A 17,151-nucleotide genomic window follows, 5' to 3' on the forward strand; every position below is an offset into this window, starting at 1 on the left:
ATGTTGTTTAGGGAAGGAAACAGCTATCCTTACCCAGTCTGGCTTACATGTGACTCCAGATCTACAGCAACATGGTTGACACTTAACTGCCATCTAAGTAATTAGGGATGGGCAATAAATGCTGGCCTAGCTAGTGACACCGATATTCCACAAAAGAATAAATAAAATCATCATCCAAGGGCTCTCAATTTATTGCTGTTGTTTTTTCCTTTTGAGGGAATATACTTTTTACTGCACCCAAACCATCTTGTCTGTCAAGTTAACCATTGCTCATCTACTGTTTTACCTAACAATTTTTGGCTCCAGTCTATCTCACCCCATTGAAATTCTTGCCTCACTGAAGTCTGCTGTGCATTAATTGATTGACTCTGGATTGACCCACTGCAATTTCCCCCCAATATCCTACACCTTACTCAGAAAGGATAAAATTAGAAAAGACTTGCAGATGATATATACTGGTGCAATTTACTTCAACAGAAGTCTTGTATGACTAGCACATCCAAGTATTACGGTCTCTGGGTATGATACATTGAGTACTGTCCCTTAAATGTTCTCTGTGGCACATTATCAAATGCCTTTTAAAAATCCAAATATATCTACAAGTTACCCATTTTGTATCTGCGTGTAATATTTTTGATATATAAGTATTATTTCAAAGTTTCCCTACAGTGAAACCCTATTATCTGCCCAATAATATGATTTTACAACATTATCCCATTAAATACATTATTAAAACAGGCACTTGGTATTCACATGGATCACGGCATCAAACCTACTGAGTATTTTCTATTTTTATTTTGGTTTTTGTAGAGTACAAATTGTCTCCTCACCTTTCAGCCTAATGCTGTAGGTCTCGGCCCAACGTCCAGAAATGTCCATGGAACTGCAGCACAACTCACCCGCATTTACCCGGAACCTTTATCTTCAGCTCAGGGCGAGCACGGAAGCACAAGAGGAAAGGACCAAAAAGTAGATGTAACCTGTAGCAAAGATGGCGGCGCTCAGTGGTGCCGGAGCTGGAGCCTGATCACGATCACGATCTTGTTGTCTTTGTGCCGTGGGAATGTGGAGCCCAGCGTTAGGCCTGGCCTGCACTTTCCCTCGCATGGGGAAGATAGCGAATCGTTTGTTTTGCGCGGGAAGACCGGTAGCTCAACCGGGGAAAGAGTGCCGCCGTCGGCAGGTCCGAACCGCGCCTCCTTGGAGGATTCTCTTCTTCGGAACCGACGAGTTTGCTCAGCGAGTATTGGAGAAACTGCATCCGTCCAGGTAAACACAGGATGAAGGATTAGAGTTCAGAGAATCTTAAGAGCTGGATGGTGGTATGATCAGAAATAACAGTCATGATTCGGAGAAGCTGGTGTTGGACTGGGGTGTACAAAGTTAAAAATCACACAACACCAGGTTATAGTCCAACAGGTTTAATTGGAAGCACTAGCTTTCAGAGCGACGCTCCATCATCAGGTGGTAGTGGAGGACACAATTGTAAGGCATAGAATTTATAGCAAAAGTTTACAGTGTGATGTAACTGAAATTATACATTGAAAAATACTTTGATTGTCTGTCGAATCTTTCATCTGTTCCAAGACCATGATAGTTTCATTTCTTTCATGTGTAAATCACAAAATTTTTTTAAAAGTTGCATTCTCAGGTTAACTGTAACAATTGGTGTTAGACAATATGTTGAAGGTGTTAGCCCCCTGTGTTCTCTGTCTATGCCATGATGTTTAGATTGATTCTAATCTAAAAAGTGAAATAACAGGAGTTTTACATGAATTCATGCAGTTTTGAGCAAAGTACAATGTATCTCTGCAAGTACAAATTCACCCCATAAATGTATATGTGTGCGTGTTGCACGTTAACTCCTTATTCCTTTGAAGGCTGCTTTCTGTACTGCATCTGGTCTCTGGAACTGGATTTATTAATACTGAGATGCATTGATTTCTTTTTCTGTAGATTCTTGAAAACTGGAAAGATGCTAGTAGAACAGCTGGAAGTTGTTACTTTGCCTGCTATTAAATCTGCTGAACTCCCTGTGAGAAAGTATGCCTTGATGAGTCAGATTCCAGTTCATGATTGGCCTTACTTCGCATCAAATGATTATTTTGACGTTGGCATAATTGTATCGTTTGGGAACCTACTCAGTGACACGCTCATACAGCAATTCCCATAGTGAGTAACTATTTCTTGTACACCATGATCAGTCACAATAAAGACTCTCCAAATGGCAACATCAACAAGCTGAATATTGTTATGTATAACTTGAGGAGAAAGTGAAGACTGCAGATGCTGGAGATCAGAGCTGAAAATGTGTTGCTGGAAAAGCGCAGCAGGTCAGGCAGCATCCAAGGAACAGGAGAATCGACGTTTCGGGCATGAGCCTTTCTTCAGGATTCTCCTGCTCCTTGGATGCTGCCTGAACTGCTGCGCTTTTCCAGCAACATATTTTCAGCTATGTGTAACTTGAGACTTAGTAATAAGACACCGATACAATCAGAATTTGAATTTACTAGATTGGATTCCTTTGATTTTGTATTTATATCTCTTGTGCTGTCCACCCTTGCCTCCATAAGCAAACAATTTCATCTTTTACCCATCCTCCAGCTCTTTGCTCTCTCACTGATATTTCCTTGTAATTGAAAATACAAGGCAGCATTTTCAGCAAACAAAGAAAGGAATAGTTATATTCTCCAGAACAAAACAACGGGAAAATTAACTTATTATGGAGTTTTTATGAAATATGCTCATCTATAAACTATTGGAAATGGCTAATGTCATATGAGAGCTTGTACGTGAAGTGGAAGATGTGACCAATGGAGTGCCATGGGGATTAGTGCTTGGACTTCAGCTGTATGCAAAATATCTCAATTAATAAAATGAAGGGACTGAAAATGTGGTTGCTAAATTTACAGACAGCACACATTGGTATGAAGGCGACATGAGGAAATGAGCAAAGGAATGCAGATTATGTTATGACACGTTCAGCAAAATCAAATCAACCTCCTTACCTCTGCAACTGCAACACTGTAGAATTAGAACTTTTTAAAATCCCTTTTAGTTTGAATAACCAATCTCAGATTTTGTGAATAATCGATTCTAGACAGCAGGGTTGTAGCTGAAACAAAAAAAAGAACAATTTAGATTAGATTACTTACAGCGTGGAAACAAGCCCTTCGACCCAACAAGTCCACACTGACCCTCCGAAGGGCAACCCACCCATGCCAATTCTCTACATTTACCCCTTCACCTAACACTACTGGCAATTTAGCTTGGCCAATTCATCTAACCTGCACATTTTTGGACTGTGGGAGGAAATCAGAGCACCCAGAGGAAATCCACGCAGACAAGGGCAGAATATGCAAACTCCACACAGACAGTTGCCTGAGGCGGGAATTGAACCCGGGTCTCTGGCTGTGAGGCAGCAGTGCTAACCATTGTGCCACCGTGCCGCCCAATTTATTAACAATATAGTATCTTTAACAGAGCAAATTTAAACAACAAAGTAATCTAAAGTATGATTTAAACTCAATAAACTTTGTTTTTGGCCCAATTCACAGAAAAGACAGGGAAACAAACAAAGTTAAGAGATCAATTTTAAAAAAAGAGACCATTTCAAAACTCTCAATTACTTAAGTGGTTTTCAAGATGTGTTGATCCATGGGGAATGTATGAATGCTTCTTGGTTGATTTTCTGAAGACATTGATTAATGTCAATTTTGTTCAATTTCTATGAGAACATTTTAATATTATGTGTAGTGGCTCAGTGGTTAGTTCTGCTGCCTCATGGCACCAGGGAGCCAGGTTCATTTCCAGCCTTGGGCAGCTGTCTGTGTGAAGTTTACGTATTTTCCCCATGTTTGCATGGGTTTCCTCCGCGTGCTCCATTTTCCTTCATTTATAGATGAGCAGGTTAGCTGAATTGACACTAGCCATTTCCAATAATTTATAGACGTGCAGATTAGGTGAATTAACCATGCTAAATTGCCTATAATGTTTAGGGATGTGTAGGGGCATTAGTCAGGGGTAAATGTAGATTAATAGGGCAGGGGAATAGTTTTGGGTGGAAAACTCCTTAGAGGGTCGAAGGACCTGTTTCCACACTGTAGGGATTCTATGATGCTAACTTGGTTACTAGAAATTCAAAGAATAGAAATTAATGATGGGAGGTTAGGCACGGAGCTTTCAAATTTTTATGCTAAGTACCAACAACCAAGTTCCTCCTTCCTGAAATGCAGTCCAAAATCCAGTTCAAACACTCGAGCCACTACCTCTGACCATCATGTTCCCTCCTGAACTTGCTGACAGCAGTTCCCAGGTACTGACTTTGTTAATGACCACATATCTGCCTTTTAGTTAAACATTAAATTTAATGTGGTGTCGAAGAGTCTGTAGAATTCTTTAATCAAGAACCAACTAATAATTAATGTCCAGGTCTGGCTCACAAACAAACAACAGCTTGTTTGTTCCTTTTTATTTAAACGCAAGTTTCTGCTTGCAGTCCGGAGGTCATCTTCAGTTCACATCTCCAAACCAAAATTGTTAATAGAATTAAACATAATGAAAAATCATTGAGACTTCTAACAATAGACAAAGTGAGCAGGCAGAAGTTTGACAGATGGAGTATAATGTGCCTAAATGAGATTGTTATGAAGATGTGGGTATGCTGTACTTTTAAGAAAGTTAAAAGCTAGCAGTGACAGCACCAAGTGTTCTGAAAAATAAGTAACGTGCTCCAGCTACTGGGATAGCTAGGGTAGTTGGTTGCCTGGAAACAACAAAATAGATTCAAATTAGGCCAATCAGTTTAGATTATACCCCCCAAAAAAATCAAACTCCAATCCAGTTTGAATTTAGTATATCAACAATCTTTAAAAGCCAATGACATAATCCAATGCTTTGGGTTAGTTAAGAGGAGAACTGCCAAGCTACCAGCACGTTAAAAAGACCGCCTGAAAAATAGCTCTCTTTGAAACTACCTTTATTGATCAGTAACCTGCGAAACAGAATCCCTAAAAAGAAGACAGAAATATAGAGAAGAATGAAAGCTGCCTGGTTTTGAGATAAGTTTTGTTTTGTAGATCATAATTGAGATTTATTGGACTAGTATTATAGAAGGGAAGGGAAAAGATAGATTAGAGTAAGGACTTGTAAATAGTTGTTAGTTAATTATTCTCTGTTATCCTTTAAGAAATAAAGTTAATTTTTACTTGAACTAGTTATCGGCCTTTCGAATTTTCACAGATTTCTGCACAGGATAAAACTTTTCTGCGTTGTTGGTTTTAAATTAAGCAGGAGAGTTTACTGTGTGTCGTAACAGATCTTGTCCATTTTGGCAGGAAGAACAGAAACATGTCATCTTATTCAGAGATGCAAAATTCAGAGTAATTGTGGGATCTGAGTGTCTTGGTGCATGCAGCAGAAAAATTAGGATGGATGTTCAGCAAGCAATCAGGAAGGCAAATATAATGTTGTTTTAATTGCAATACAAATGGAATATAAAAAGAGGGATATTTTGCTTCTATTACACAGAATATCGAGGAGACTTTATATACAATACTTTTATCTTATACCATTAGAAATACTTCAGAGAAGGTTCTCTTGTCTGACACCTAGGATAGAGAATTATAAGATTCTGAGGGAACTTGACAGGGTCGGTGAAGAAAGGATTTTTCTCTTTGTGGGAGATACTAGAATGAGTGAACAGTTTTAAATGGAAGATGCTGTATTTTTAGATGGAAATGAAGACAGTTTCTTTCCAATTAGTCATTGGTGCATCTTCACTAGGAACGTGGTAAATACAGGATCATTGAATATTTCTGAGACTGAGGTAGACAGATTCTTGACTAATAAGGTTGCCAAAGGTTATCATGGTTAGGTGGAAACTTGGAGCTCAGGCCAGAATCAGACCAGCCAGGTTCTTATTGAATGGCAGAGCAGACTTGAGCAATTAAATGGAGAAAGTGAGGACTGCAGATGCTGGAGATCAGAGTCGAGAGTGTGGTGCTGGAAAAGCACAGCAGGTCAGGTAGCATCTGAGGAGCAGGAAAATCAACATTTTGGGTATAAGCCCTTCGTCAGGAATGAGGCTTGTGGGTCAGGGCTGAGAGATAAATGGGAGGGGGGTAGGTTGAGTGGAGGTAGCTGGGAAAGGTGGATTAAGATGAGGGAGAAGGTGATAGGTCAGAGGGGGGTGCTGATGGACGGGTCTGGAGGGTGGTGCCAAGTTGGAGGCTTGGGACTGGGATAATATGGGGTGAGGGAAAATGAGGAAGCTGTTGAAATCCACATTTATCCTATGTGGTTGTAGGGTTCCAAGGCTGAATATGAGGTTTTCCTCCTCCATGCGTATTGTGGTAAACGGTTTGGTGATGGAGGAGGCTCAGGACCTACATGTCCTTGACTGAGTGGGAGGAGGAGTTGAAGTATTCAGCCACGGGGTGGTGGGATTGGTGGGTGTGAATGTCCCAGAGATCTTCTCTGAAATGATCCGCAAGAAGGTGTCCTGTCTCCCCGATATAGAGGAGACCACACCGGGTGCAGCGGATGCAGTAGATGACATTGGTAGAGGTACAGGTGAATTTCTGATGAATGTGGAAGGACCCTTTTGGGGCCTTGGATGGAGGTGAGGGGAGTAGTGTGGGTGCAGGTTTTGAAGTTCCTGCGGTGGCAGGGAAAGGTGCCTGGAGTGGGGTATGGACCTGATGAAGAAGTCGCAGAGGGAACTATTATGGGGTGTAGAGGGAAATATATATCTGGTAGTAGGATCCGTTTGGAAGTGGCAGAGGATGTTGCATTGTATGTAGAGGTTGGTGGGGTGGAAGGTGAGGACCGGGGCATTCTGTACTTGTTGCGTTGGGAGGGGTGGTGTTCAAGGGCAGTGGTGTGTAAAGTGGAGGAGATGCAGTGGAGGGCATCGTCAACCACATGGGAAGGGAAGATATGATTGTGGAAGAAGGAAGCCATCTGGGAACAGATGTGGAGGAATTGGGAATAAAGGATGGTGCTTTTACAGGAGGTAGGTTGAGAGGAGGTGTAGTCTAGGTAGTTGTGGGAGTCAGTGGGCTTGTAGTTTTTGTCTGTGGTTAATCGGTCATCCAAGACTGGGAGGGAGGTTGCCGAGATGGTCCAGGTAAATTTGAGGTTGGGGTGGAATGTGTTGGTAAAGTTGCTGAACTATTCAACCTCCTTGTGGGAACACGAGGCGGAGCCAATACAGTCATCGATGTAACTGAGGAACAGGTGGGGGGTGGTATTGGTGTAACTGTGGAAGATAGACTGTTCCATATATCCGACCAACAGGCAGGCATAGCTGGGTCCCAAGTGCGTGACAATGGCTACCCCTTTGTTTGGAAGAAGTGGGAGCATTGGAAGGAGAAGTTGTTGAGGTTGAGGACCAGTTCAGCCAGGCGGATGAGGGTATTGGTGGAAGGGTACTGGTTGGGACAATGTGAGAGGAAGAAACGAAGGCCCTCCCTCCGCCCCACGGGTTTGATGGTGAGATTGGGGTTGGAATGGAGGCTGCGCGTTGTGAGGGTGAGAGGTTGGAGTGGGTGAGGTGATTGGACAGGATGGGGCAGTCAATGAGCAATTAAGCAGTCTCCTATTCTGCCTTATCCATATGATCTTAATAGGTTGGATCTAAAGCTGTTTTGCAATTTGTGTTGTGGCGACCCGAAATGTCTGTGTTTATCTGTCTTTCTGTCTGTGTGTCTATCTCTTTCTTCACCCTGGCCCCCTGCACAACCACCTCTGTGACTTCCACTTGCACTATATTTTGTCGCTGCCCTTTAACCTAAAGTTATAAGTATATTCACAAATTTGATTGTGTCCATTGTTTAATCTATCTTTCTCTTTGTGTGTAGTGGAATATTGAACCTACATCCCAGTGTCCTTCCTAGGTGGAGAGGCCCTGCTCCAATTTTTCACACACTGATTCATGGAGATCAGGTGACAGGGGTGACTATTATACAGATCCGGCCAACAAGGTATCAGGCTTGTGAAGCTGCAAGTAACATATACTGAACTGTAATGTTATCAAATAACATTGAGAATCTATTTAATTTTTCTGCTTTGACTGACTGCATTTGATACAGAAGGGAGTTGAGTGTTATGATATTCATAAGATATAGCAGCAGAAGTTGACAATTCAAACTTTTGACTCTCCTTCATTCAATGAGATCGTGGCTGACATGATCATCCTTAACTCCACCTTCCTGCCTTTGACCCAGAACCCTTTGCTGCCTTACGGATTAAAACTCTCTATCTCAACCTTGAATATACTTAGTGACCAAGCCTCAGCAGCCCTGTGGGGCAAATAATTCCATAAAAAAAGAAATCCTCTTCATTTATCAAATTGGTTACGCAATCCTTTGAGATTATTCCCTCTGGTCCAAGACTCTCCCACGAGGGGTAAACACTTCTGCACATCTCCCTGTCAAGCCTTCTATGAATCTTATGTATTTTGATAAAGGCTTCTGTCGTTCTTCTAAACTGCGTTGAGTTCAAACTCAATTTACTCCACCTCTCTTCATAAGATAGTCTCTCCATCCCTGGTACTAACCTCAAAGATCTGGCCTGGACTATCTCCAATGCCAGTATATCTTTCCTTACGTAAGTGGTCTGAAAGTGTTCACAGGTGTAATCTGACTAGTACCTTGTACAGTTTTAGCAAGACCTCTCAACTTTTATATTCCATTCCCTTTGAAATAAAGGCCAACCTTTCATTTGCTTCCCTATTACTTGCTGAATTTGGATACTAGCTTTTTGCGATCTATGCATGAGGATCCACGTATCCTCTGTGCTATATCTTTCTGCAGTCTCCATTTAAGGAATATTTAACTCTTCTTTTCGCTAAAGTGCAGAACCTTATTTTTCAACATTATATTCCATCTGCCAAGTTTTTACCCACTCATTTAACCTGTCGACATCTTTTACTGAATGTTTGTGTCATCCTCACTACTTGTCTTCCCACTGTTTTTTTGGTCACCACAAAATTGGTGATAATGCATTCACTTCCCTCATTCTCTGCATTGATAATGTAAATAACTATATTGTAAATAATCCCTGTGCTCTCCACTATTTACAGATTGTCAGCTTGAAAGTTCCCAATTATCCCAACTCTATTTTCCAATAGTTATCCAATCTATTATCCATTCTAATATATTACACCTAACACCATGGGCACTTATCTGATTAAGCAGCCTTCTTTGAAATACTTTTTCAAACACTTTTGGAAATCCAAACAGATTAATCCCCTGGTTTTCCTTTATTTATCTTTTTACCTGCTCAAAGAATTCTAATAAATTTGTCAGTTATGATTTCCCCTATATGAAGCTGTTTTCTCTGCTTGATTTAGGTTACATATTTATAAATGCTCTGCTATTCCATCCTCTTTCATCAACTATCACATTTTCCTAATTTCAGCTAACTGGCATATAGTTACCTTGTTTTGTTTCGATCCCATTACTTACCCTATGCCAGTTTGCCCATGGCACAGCTGATTATCTGAGATCATTACCATTAGATATAGGAGCAGAATTAGGCCATTCTATCATGGCTGATATGTTTCTCAATCTCATTCTTTTACCTTCTCCCTGTAACTTTTAATACCCTTAATCAAGAAGTTTTCTAACCTTGTCATAAAAATTCTTAATGACTTGGCCTCCACAGCCTTCTGAGGCAATGAATTCCACAGATATACCACCTGCTGGCTGAAGAAATTCCTCCCCATCTCTGTTCCAAACGGTCATCCCTTCACTCTGAGGCTGTGCCCTCAGATCGTAGTTTCCCCTACGGCATAGTGCAGCACGGTGGTTCAGTGGTTAGCATTGCTGTCTCACAGCGCCAGGGACCCGGGTTCAATTCCCACCCCAGGCAACTGGCTGTGTGGAGTTTGCACATTCTCCCCGTGTCTGCGTGTGTTTCCTCCGGGTGCTCTGGTTGCTTCCCACAGTCCAAAGATGTGCAGTTTAGGTGAATTGGCCGTGCTAAATTGCCCGTAATGTTAAGTGCATTGGTCAGAGGGGAAATGGGTCTGGGTGGGTTGCTCTTCGAGAGTCAATGTGGACTTGTTGGGCCGAAGGGCCTGTTTCCACACTGCAGTGAATCTAATCTACTAGTGGAAACATTACTATCCCCTTATCTAGGCCCTTCAGTATTCTATAGGTTTCAATGAGACCTCCCCTTCATCTTTCTAAACTCCATTGAGTGTGGACCCAGATTCCTCAACTCCTTCCCCTTTGACAAGCCTGTCATCCTTGAATCCTTCTTGTAACCCTTCTCTGGGCTCCCATAGGTTCCTTCCTTTTGATAAGGTCTAATTTCAAATATAGTCTGACCAGAGCTTCACACAGTCTCAGCAGTACATCCCTGCTGAGCCCTCTCAAAATAAAAGCTACCATTGCATTTGCCTTCCTAACTGCTAACTGAACCTGTAAAATAACCATAAGAGAATCCTGAACTGGGACTCCTAAGTTCCTTTGCGCTTCAGATTTCTGAAGCCTTTCCCCAGTTAGAAAATAGTCTGTCTCTATTCTTCCTATCAAAATGCATAACCCCATATTTTCTCACATTGTATTCCATCTGCCACTTCTTTGTGCCCTGTCCTAGCTTATTCAAGTCCTCTGCAGCCTCCCTGTTTCCTCAACACTATCTGTCCCTCCAGCTATCTTTGTGTCACCTGCAAACTTAGCGACAACGTCCTCAGTTCCTTCTTCCTGGTTGTTAATCTATAATGTAACCATGGTGATTCTGCTTTTTAGTTTAGTGCTAACTGTTCAAAATCTTAAAGCAGAGTCTCCTTTTTAGTTCTTCAGTGTCGTTGGTTCCAATGTGAGTGATGACAACTGAATCCCTTCCTCCTCACCAAGTTCCTCACCAAGCCTGATGAGATGTTCTTCACCCTGGCAGACAACACAGCCTTTGGGGTTTGTGTTTACAGCTGTAGAGAATAGTATTTATCCCCCCTAATTATACTGATCCCTCAACAACTATGTTCCTATTTCTTTTCCCCCCCCCCCCACCACAATTTGATGGATCATGCTCTCATAGTCAGTTAGCTCATTCTCCCCGTAGTCTCTGCTCTTATCCACACTACTTGCAATAACCATGCAACTGTTGAATAAAATCAAAGACATTTCTCCTTGAGCGTTGCCCCTTGCGTTCCCATACTTGTTTCACCTATAACCTTCTTCCTGTCCTTGATCTCAGAATAAGTTCGAATGACCTCAACTAAAGGATGTAACTGCGTCTTGGAGCATAGAGCATAAGTCACACTCTCGAGTGCTAAATTGCACTAAGTTGGGTACTTCATATCAACACAGGCCCAAAATAAAAGGCCCATCTGAATTGGTGAAGGATCCGATTTTAGCTGTTTTTTAATTGGTTGCTCTTTCAGTGGAGCCCTTGAAAATAAACATGTTCCAAGTTTGCAACTACATGAATTTAGACTGTCGAGTACATTTTAATGCCAACTGCAAACTAAATATAGTTCAATTAGATTTGCATAAATTAAAGATTTAAAACACTCTTGCAAAAGAAATACAGTCAGTCCAAGCAATAGGAAAATTGAGTTAAGACCACATTTAGATCTGTTGAACATGTATTGAATGACCAAACAGGCATAGTGGTCAATAACTTTTCCCAATTTCTTATGTTTACTTTTACTCTGTTGTAGTCACTGAGACGATTGCTGTAATATACTGAAGATTATATGTTACTGCGTATGTATGCCTAAACACAGGTATAATAGAAGTTACAGCGTAGTTCAATAAACTGCTGATTTGTTTCTGTGGGGGGTTATGTGGCTCCCAAACAGGTAAATCTTTATTCAAACCTTCATATTGCTCCTTGAAAATAGGAGAAAACTGTGAATGTGTAGTTTCACTTTTTGTACCTCAACATTTAAGTTATAAATGCATATGTTAACACTAAGTAATGGCTAAGTGTGTCCATGTCCTTCATGCTGTGCTGTAGCCCAGCTGTCTCAGCATAATTTCAAAAATGGTCTCTTTGCTTTAATGTCAGTCTTTCTGTGCCTTTCCACGATTTTGGCAGATGGTTTTCTTCTGTCCCTTTTTGTTTTTCATTTTTATGCAGTTCAATTCAGAAAGATTATATAAATAACAGTTTGCTAATAAGTTACAGCAGAGGTTCAAGTTAGGTTGTGTCAATGTCTTGTTACATGATAATGAATTTGCATATTTGAGATTTCAATCCACCTTGGTGTTAAATTAGAAATACTGTTTTTTACCCAGTGAGCTTCTTCCTCAGATCAAATCATGTGTTTTATTGTGGACAGTGTACTTTATTTATTTAATCTTAAGGGAAAGTCTCCAGCCATGAAGGTTCTTGTCAATGATTGTGATGCTGGGCCTCAGATCAGTCTTCAGCTGTGAACATTATCTTTTAACAATAAACAATTTCCAGTCTTGTCAGCACCAGCGCTGATTGTTTTTGTGTAATATTAAATCATCTCTACTTTTCCAACTAACTTGCAACTCCGTACATGGGGCTGAGTTTGATACCTTCCCTGAGACAAATTTATTAGGGGAGGTTCACTTAATCTGGAGAACACCCTTCTCCCCACCCTGCTGCCAGTTGAAGCCCTTAAGTGGCCATTCCATGCCATCTCAAAAGTCACATCCTGCCATTGCTGGTGTTCATCTGTGTATGGGGACTCATCGTAGGGATAACCTGAAATCCTGTTGAGGTGGCTAGCAGGGAGGAAGGTGTTTGTTCAGATGCATTTGGTATCTGATCAAGTGGACTGGCTTTGTGATGCAGTTTATCCGTTGACAGCCATTCCACTGCCCTTGCTGACAGACTGCCTTCCACATAACCAACTCTCGTCACCACTCATCTCTGACCTGATCCTGGCCCTCAGATGGGTGTAGTATCAGGATTAGCCACTGCTCCACCAGTAGCAATACTGTGTTGCTGGTTTTTGATTGGTTGGCAGTTCTTCTGCACAGGATTCTTTCTCTAAGGTCCTAAGACCCGACAGTCCAGTGAAGCCCTGTCTTAATTCAACTGTAATGAAAATAGAAACTGTTAAGAAACTCAGCAGCTCAGGCAGTGTTTATGGAGAAAGGTATGCAGTTAATGTTCTGAGCCCAATATGACTCTCATTTGAAAATTATTTTGAAGGAGGGGAAATTCAACACGCTGCTCGACAGCTGATGGGTGACATTTTGGCCATCACCACAGTCTGTTGAATGTGCCAGAATATACCTACTCCTAGCTGATTAAGTAAGAGCTGTCACATGCAAGCAACGTGATATTCAATGAGGTGCTAAAGTGAATACATTCATGTCTGTTGGTAGTTCTGTGGGTGACTTTGATATTTTGTACTTTTAGGTTCGATGTTGGTCCCATTGTAATGCAGCAGGAATGTGCTGTTCCTCCAAGATGTACCACTGATGAATTGGGAGTGATCTTGGCAGAAACAGGGGCTGAAATGGTACATGATTTGCACTTTGTGCACTTGAGAAGGTGAACCATAATATAGCCAAATTACAGCAGCTAATGGTAATTCAAAGTCCAGAAGAATAGTCATACAGACTTTGTTAACAACACAAAGCACTCACGTTCAGCAAATGATGAACAAATGCTTATTGCATCAGATAAAGTTTTCACTTCAATACCTTTAATTTCAATACATATGTAAAATTAGCTTATTTATAGCAAACAATGTCCCATCACAATAGACTAAAGGATGATCTGTAAAAGCTTCCTTATTCACCTCTGTCAGCAATTTCCAGGTTTCCAGATAATATATTGATATTAATACAACTGAACAGTTATCTTGTGCGTGGAGCTGAAGCTAAAATATCTTATGGTAAGAAGTTGGTCCCTCTGATAGAATTCTCTTTTCCAAATTCTGCAGTAAAGCTAAACGTTTAGACCATAAGACCATAAGACATAGGAGTGGAAGTAAGGCCATTCGGCCCATCGAGTCCACTCCGCCATTCAATCATGGCTGATGCGCATTTCAGCTCCACTTGCCAGCATTCTCCCCGTAGCCCTTAATTCCTCTAGACAACAAGAACCTATCAATCTCGGCCTTGAAGACATTTAGCGTCCCGGCTTCCACTGCACTCCGTGGCAATGAATTCCACAGGCCCACCACTCTCTGGCTGAAGAAATGTCTCCGCATTTCCGTTCTGAAATGACCCCCTCTAATTCTAAGGCTGTGTCCACGGGTCCTAGTCTCCTCGCCTAACAGAAACAATTTTCTAGCATCCACCTTTTCAAAGCCATGTATTATTTTGTACGTCTCTATTAGATCTCCCCTTAATCTTCTAAACTCCAACGAATACAATCCCAGTATCCTCAGCCGTTCCTCATATGCTAGACCTGTCATTCCAGGGATCATCCGTGTGAATCTCCGCTGGACACGTTCCAGTGCCAGTATGTCCTTCCTGAGGTGTGGGGACCAAAACTGGACACAGTACTCCAAATGGGGCCTAACCAGAGCTTTATAAAGTCTTAGTAGTACATCTCTGCTTTTATATTCCAACCCTCTTGAGATAAGAGACAACATTGCATTCGCTTTCTTAATCACAGACTCAACCTGCATGTTTACCTTTAGAGAATCCTCGACTAGCACTCCCAGATCCCTTTGTGCTTTGGTTTTATTAAGTTTCTCACCATTTAGAAAGTAGTCCATTCCTATATTCTTTTTGCCAAAGTGCAAGACCTCGCACTTGCTCACGTTAAATTCCATCAGCCATTTCCTGGACCACTCTCCCAACCTGTCTAGATCCTTCTGTAGCCTCCCCACTTCCTCAGTACTACCTGCCTGTCTACCTAACTTTGTATCATCGGCAAACTTCGCTAGAATGCCCCCGGTTCCCTCATCCAAATCATTAATATATAATGCGAACAGCTGTGGCCCCAGCACCGAACCCTGCGGGACACCGCTCGTCACCGGCTGCCATTCTGAAAAAGAACCTTTTATCCCAACTCTCTGCCTTCTGTTAGATAGCCAATCCTCAATCCATCCCAGCAGCTCACCTCGAACACCATGGGCCCTCACCTTGCTCAGCAGTCTCCCGTGTGGCACCTTATCAAAGGCCTTTTGAAAGTCCAGATAGACCACATCCACTGGGTTCCCCTGGTCTAACCTACTTGTTACCTCTTCAAAAAATTCCAACAGGTTTGTCAGGCATGACCTCCCTTTACTTTCAGATGATTAGTTAAGTGGATTTCAGTTAGTGAAGAAAATAATCTTGTATGAGTCACTGACTTCAATTAAAGTCAAAGTATCACATGCAAAAGGCCAGTTTAATCCTAGCCTTTCCCAACCAGTATGAATATGCAGGTCTGAACCCATATATGTAAATTCCAACAGAATGCACCACTGCCAATTCACTTGTGATGTCTTGATTTTTTGACAGGTAGAGAATACTGATACATCCATGGTGACCCCATAGGTGAAAGTATGGGAAGTATAACAGTTGTCAGAAATGTTTGCTGTCCATTTCCAGATGTCTCCAAATACATTAGGCACTTGCAAGTCTAATTTATTTTGCAAAAATAATATTTTTATTAGATTTTGCCATTAATTATATAGTTTAAATGATTTATAGAAATAGAAGTAATTAGATTTGTAGAAATATTGAACCAAATACACCATTTCCCAGGAAACATTGATTTTGAACCTTACAAGATCTAGCTGCAGGAAGTAAAATGAGGGAATGGAATGAGAATGTCCATGAAATAACAAAACATCTTCTGAAACATGGAAAAGTCAAAGCTGGAAAGTAAGGAAAGTGAGTTGAATGAGGTAAAATTTGGTGATCTATTGAGAGGAACCAGAAAGAAAATTTGTCAAATAAGATTTTGGGTTCCAGAGGTATAGATTAAATTTTGAGGTACTGGAGCTCTAAGAAAATGTTAGCCATATCACTTTTAAATCTGCTGTTGCGATGTGTTCTTGTATATTAACTGTTCGAGTTGTCAAAATGTTATTCTAAGGCTATTCCACAGAAGATGAAAGTCTGTACTCTCATCTGTTGCATTGAAAAAAAGAAATAAGAACACATTCAAAAACTGTAGAGAGGAAAACCTGAGCTTGTACTGGAGGAGAAATTGCTGTGAATCATTTGCTAAAATCTCCATGCCCTCCACCTGTCACTCTAGCATTCACTACTGAGGATTCCAGAGCATTGCTCTGGCTCATGTCCAAAGAAAGAATTTGCTCACCATAGGCATCGTCCCCATCACTGGAATTCCGGTGACATCATCAAAATCCCAACAGCGAAATCACAACCAAACTCAAAGCCAGGAATACAGATAACAATTACACCTGAAGTCTATGCCTTCCAAGCTTTCTCTCACATACAAAATGGCTGCAGTAGTTTCTGTTGCAATTTTTTTTTATTCGCTAGTAGAAGGACAAGCTGACTTGGCTTCAGCACAAGTATGATACATAGAAGGAGCAAAAGATTTGGAATAGAATTTCCCATAATAAGCTATTAGTTAATACTGTCTATGCAGTGTTCTGAAGGCCTACTTTTTCATCAGAAACAAAAACAGAAGTTGTTGGAAAAGCTCACCAGTTCTGAGGAAGGATCACAGGACCTGGAACATTAACTCTGATCTTTTCACAAATGTTGCCAGACCTCCTGAGCTTTTCCACCAACTTCTGTTTTTGTTTCTGATTTCCAGCACCTGCTGTTCTGTCGATTTTTATTGGCTATGTTTTCATTTTTTGGTGTTTCTTTTCCATTCTCACTAAGTCCTTTACTAGGTGTTGCAATTACGCACTAACCATTCTTCTGCATTAGCAATACATTTTGTTTCCTTCTGGTAGATATGGTAGCACAAATGCTAGCTGAAAATGTGTTGCTGGAAAAGCGCAGCAGGTCAGGCAGCATCCAAGGAACAGGAGAATCGACGTTTCGGGCATGAGCCCTTCCTCATTCCTGAAGAAGGGCTCATGCCCGAAATGTCGATTCTCCTGCTCCTTGGATGCTGCCTGACCTGCTGCGCTTTTCCAGCAACACATTTTCAGCTCTGATCTCCAGCATCTGCAGTCCTCACTTTCTCCTAGCACAAATGCTAATCAAAGCATGCATACATATACATTATTAAACACTGTAACTTGAAATCTATAAATAAGATTTTCATAATTATTGGTGAACAAAT

The 17,151-nt window shown here is 41.2% G+C and overlaps 1 protein-coding gene across 6 annotated transcripts in view; it reads left to right on the forward strand.

Moving 5' to 3' along the window:
* Positions 1-956: 956 nt before the first annotated feature.
* The window catches only part of mtfmt (mitochondrial methionyl-tRNA formyltransferase), a 153,823-nt gene continuing 137,628 nt past the window's right edge, over positions 957-17,151 (forward strand). For all 6 annotated transcript variants that reach the window (XR_011955973.1, XM_072565467.1, XM_072565463.1 and 3 more), the window contains exons 1-4: positions 957-1,269; positions 1,957-2,172; positions 7,863-7,985; positions 13,357-13,459. Coding sequence is in view for 5 of the 6 variants with exons in the window: in XM_072565467.1 (XP_072421568.1) it covers positions 1,064-1,269; positions 1,957-2,172; positions 7,863-7,985; positions 13,357-13,459 (648 nt within the window). In the remaining variant the exon portion in view is untranslated. The remainder of the gene's footprint in view (positions 1,270-1,956; positions 2,173-7,862; positions 7,986-13,356; positions 13,460-17,151) is intronic.

This window comes from Chiloscyllium punctatum, chromosome 48, assembly GCF_047496795.1.
Source record: "Chiloscyllium punctatum isolate Juve2018m chromosome 48, sChiPun1.3, whole genome shotgun sequence".
NCBI classification, from domain to species: domain Eukaryota; kingdom Metazoa; phylum Chordata; class Chondrichthyes; order Orectolobiformes; family Hemiscylliidae; genus Chiloscyllium; species Chiloscyllium punctatum.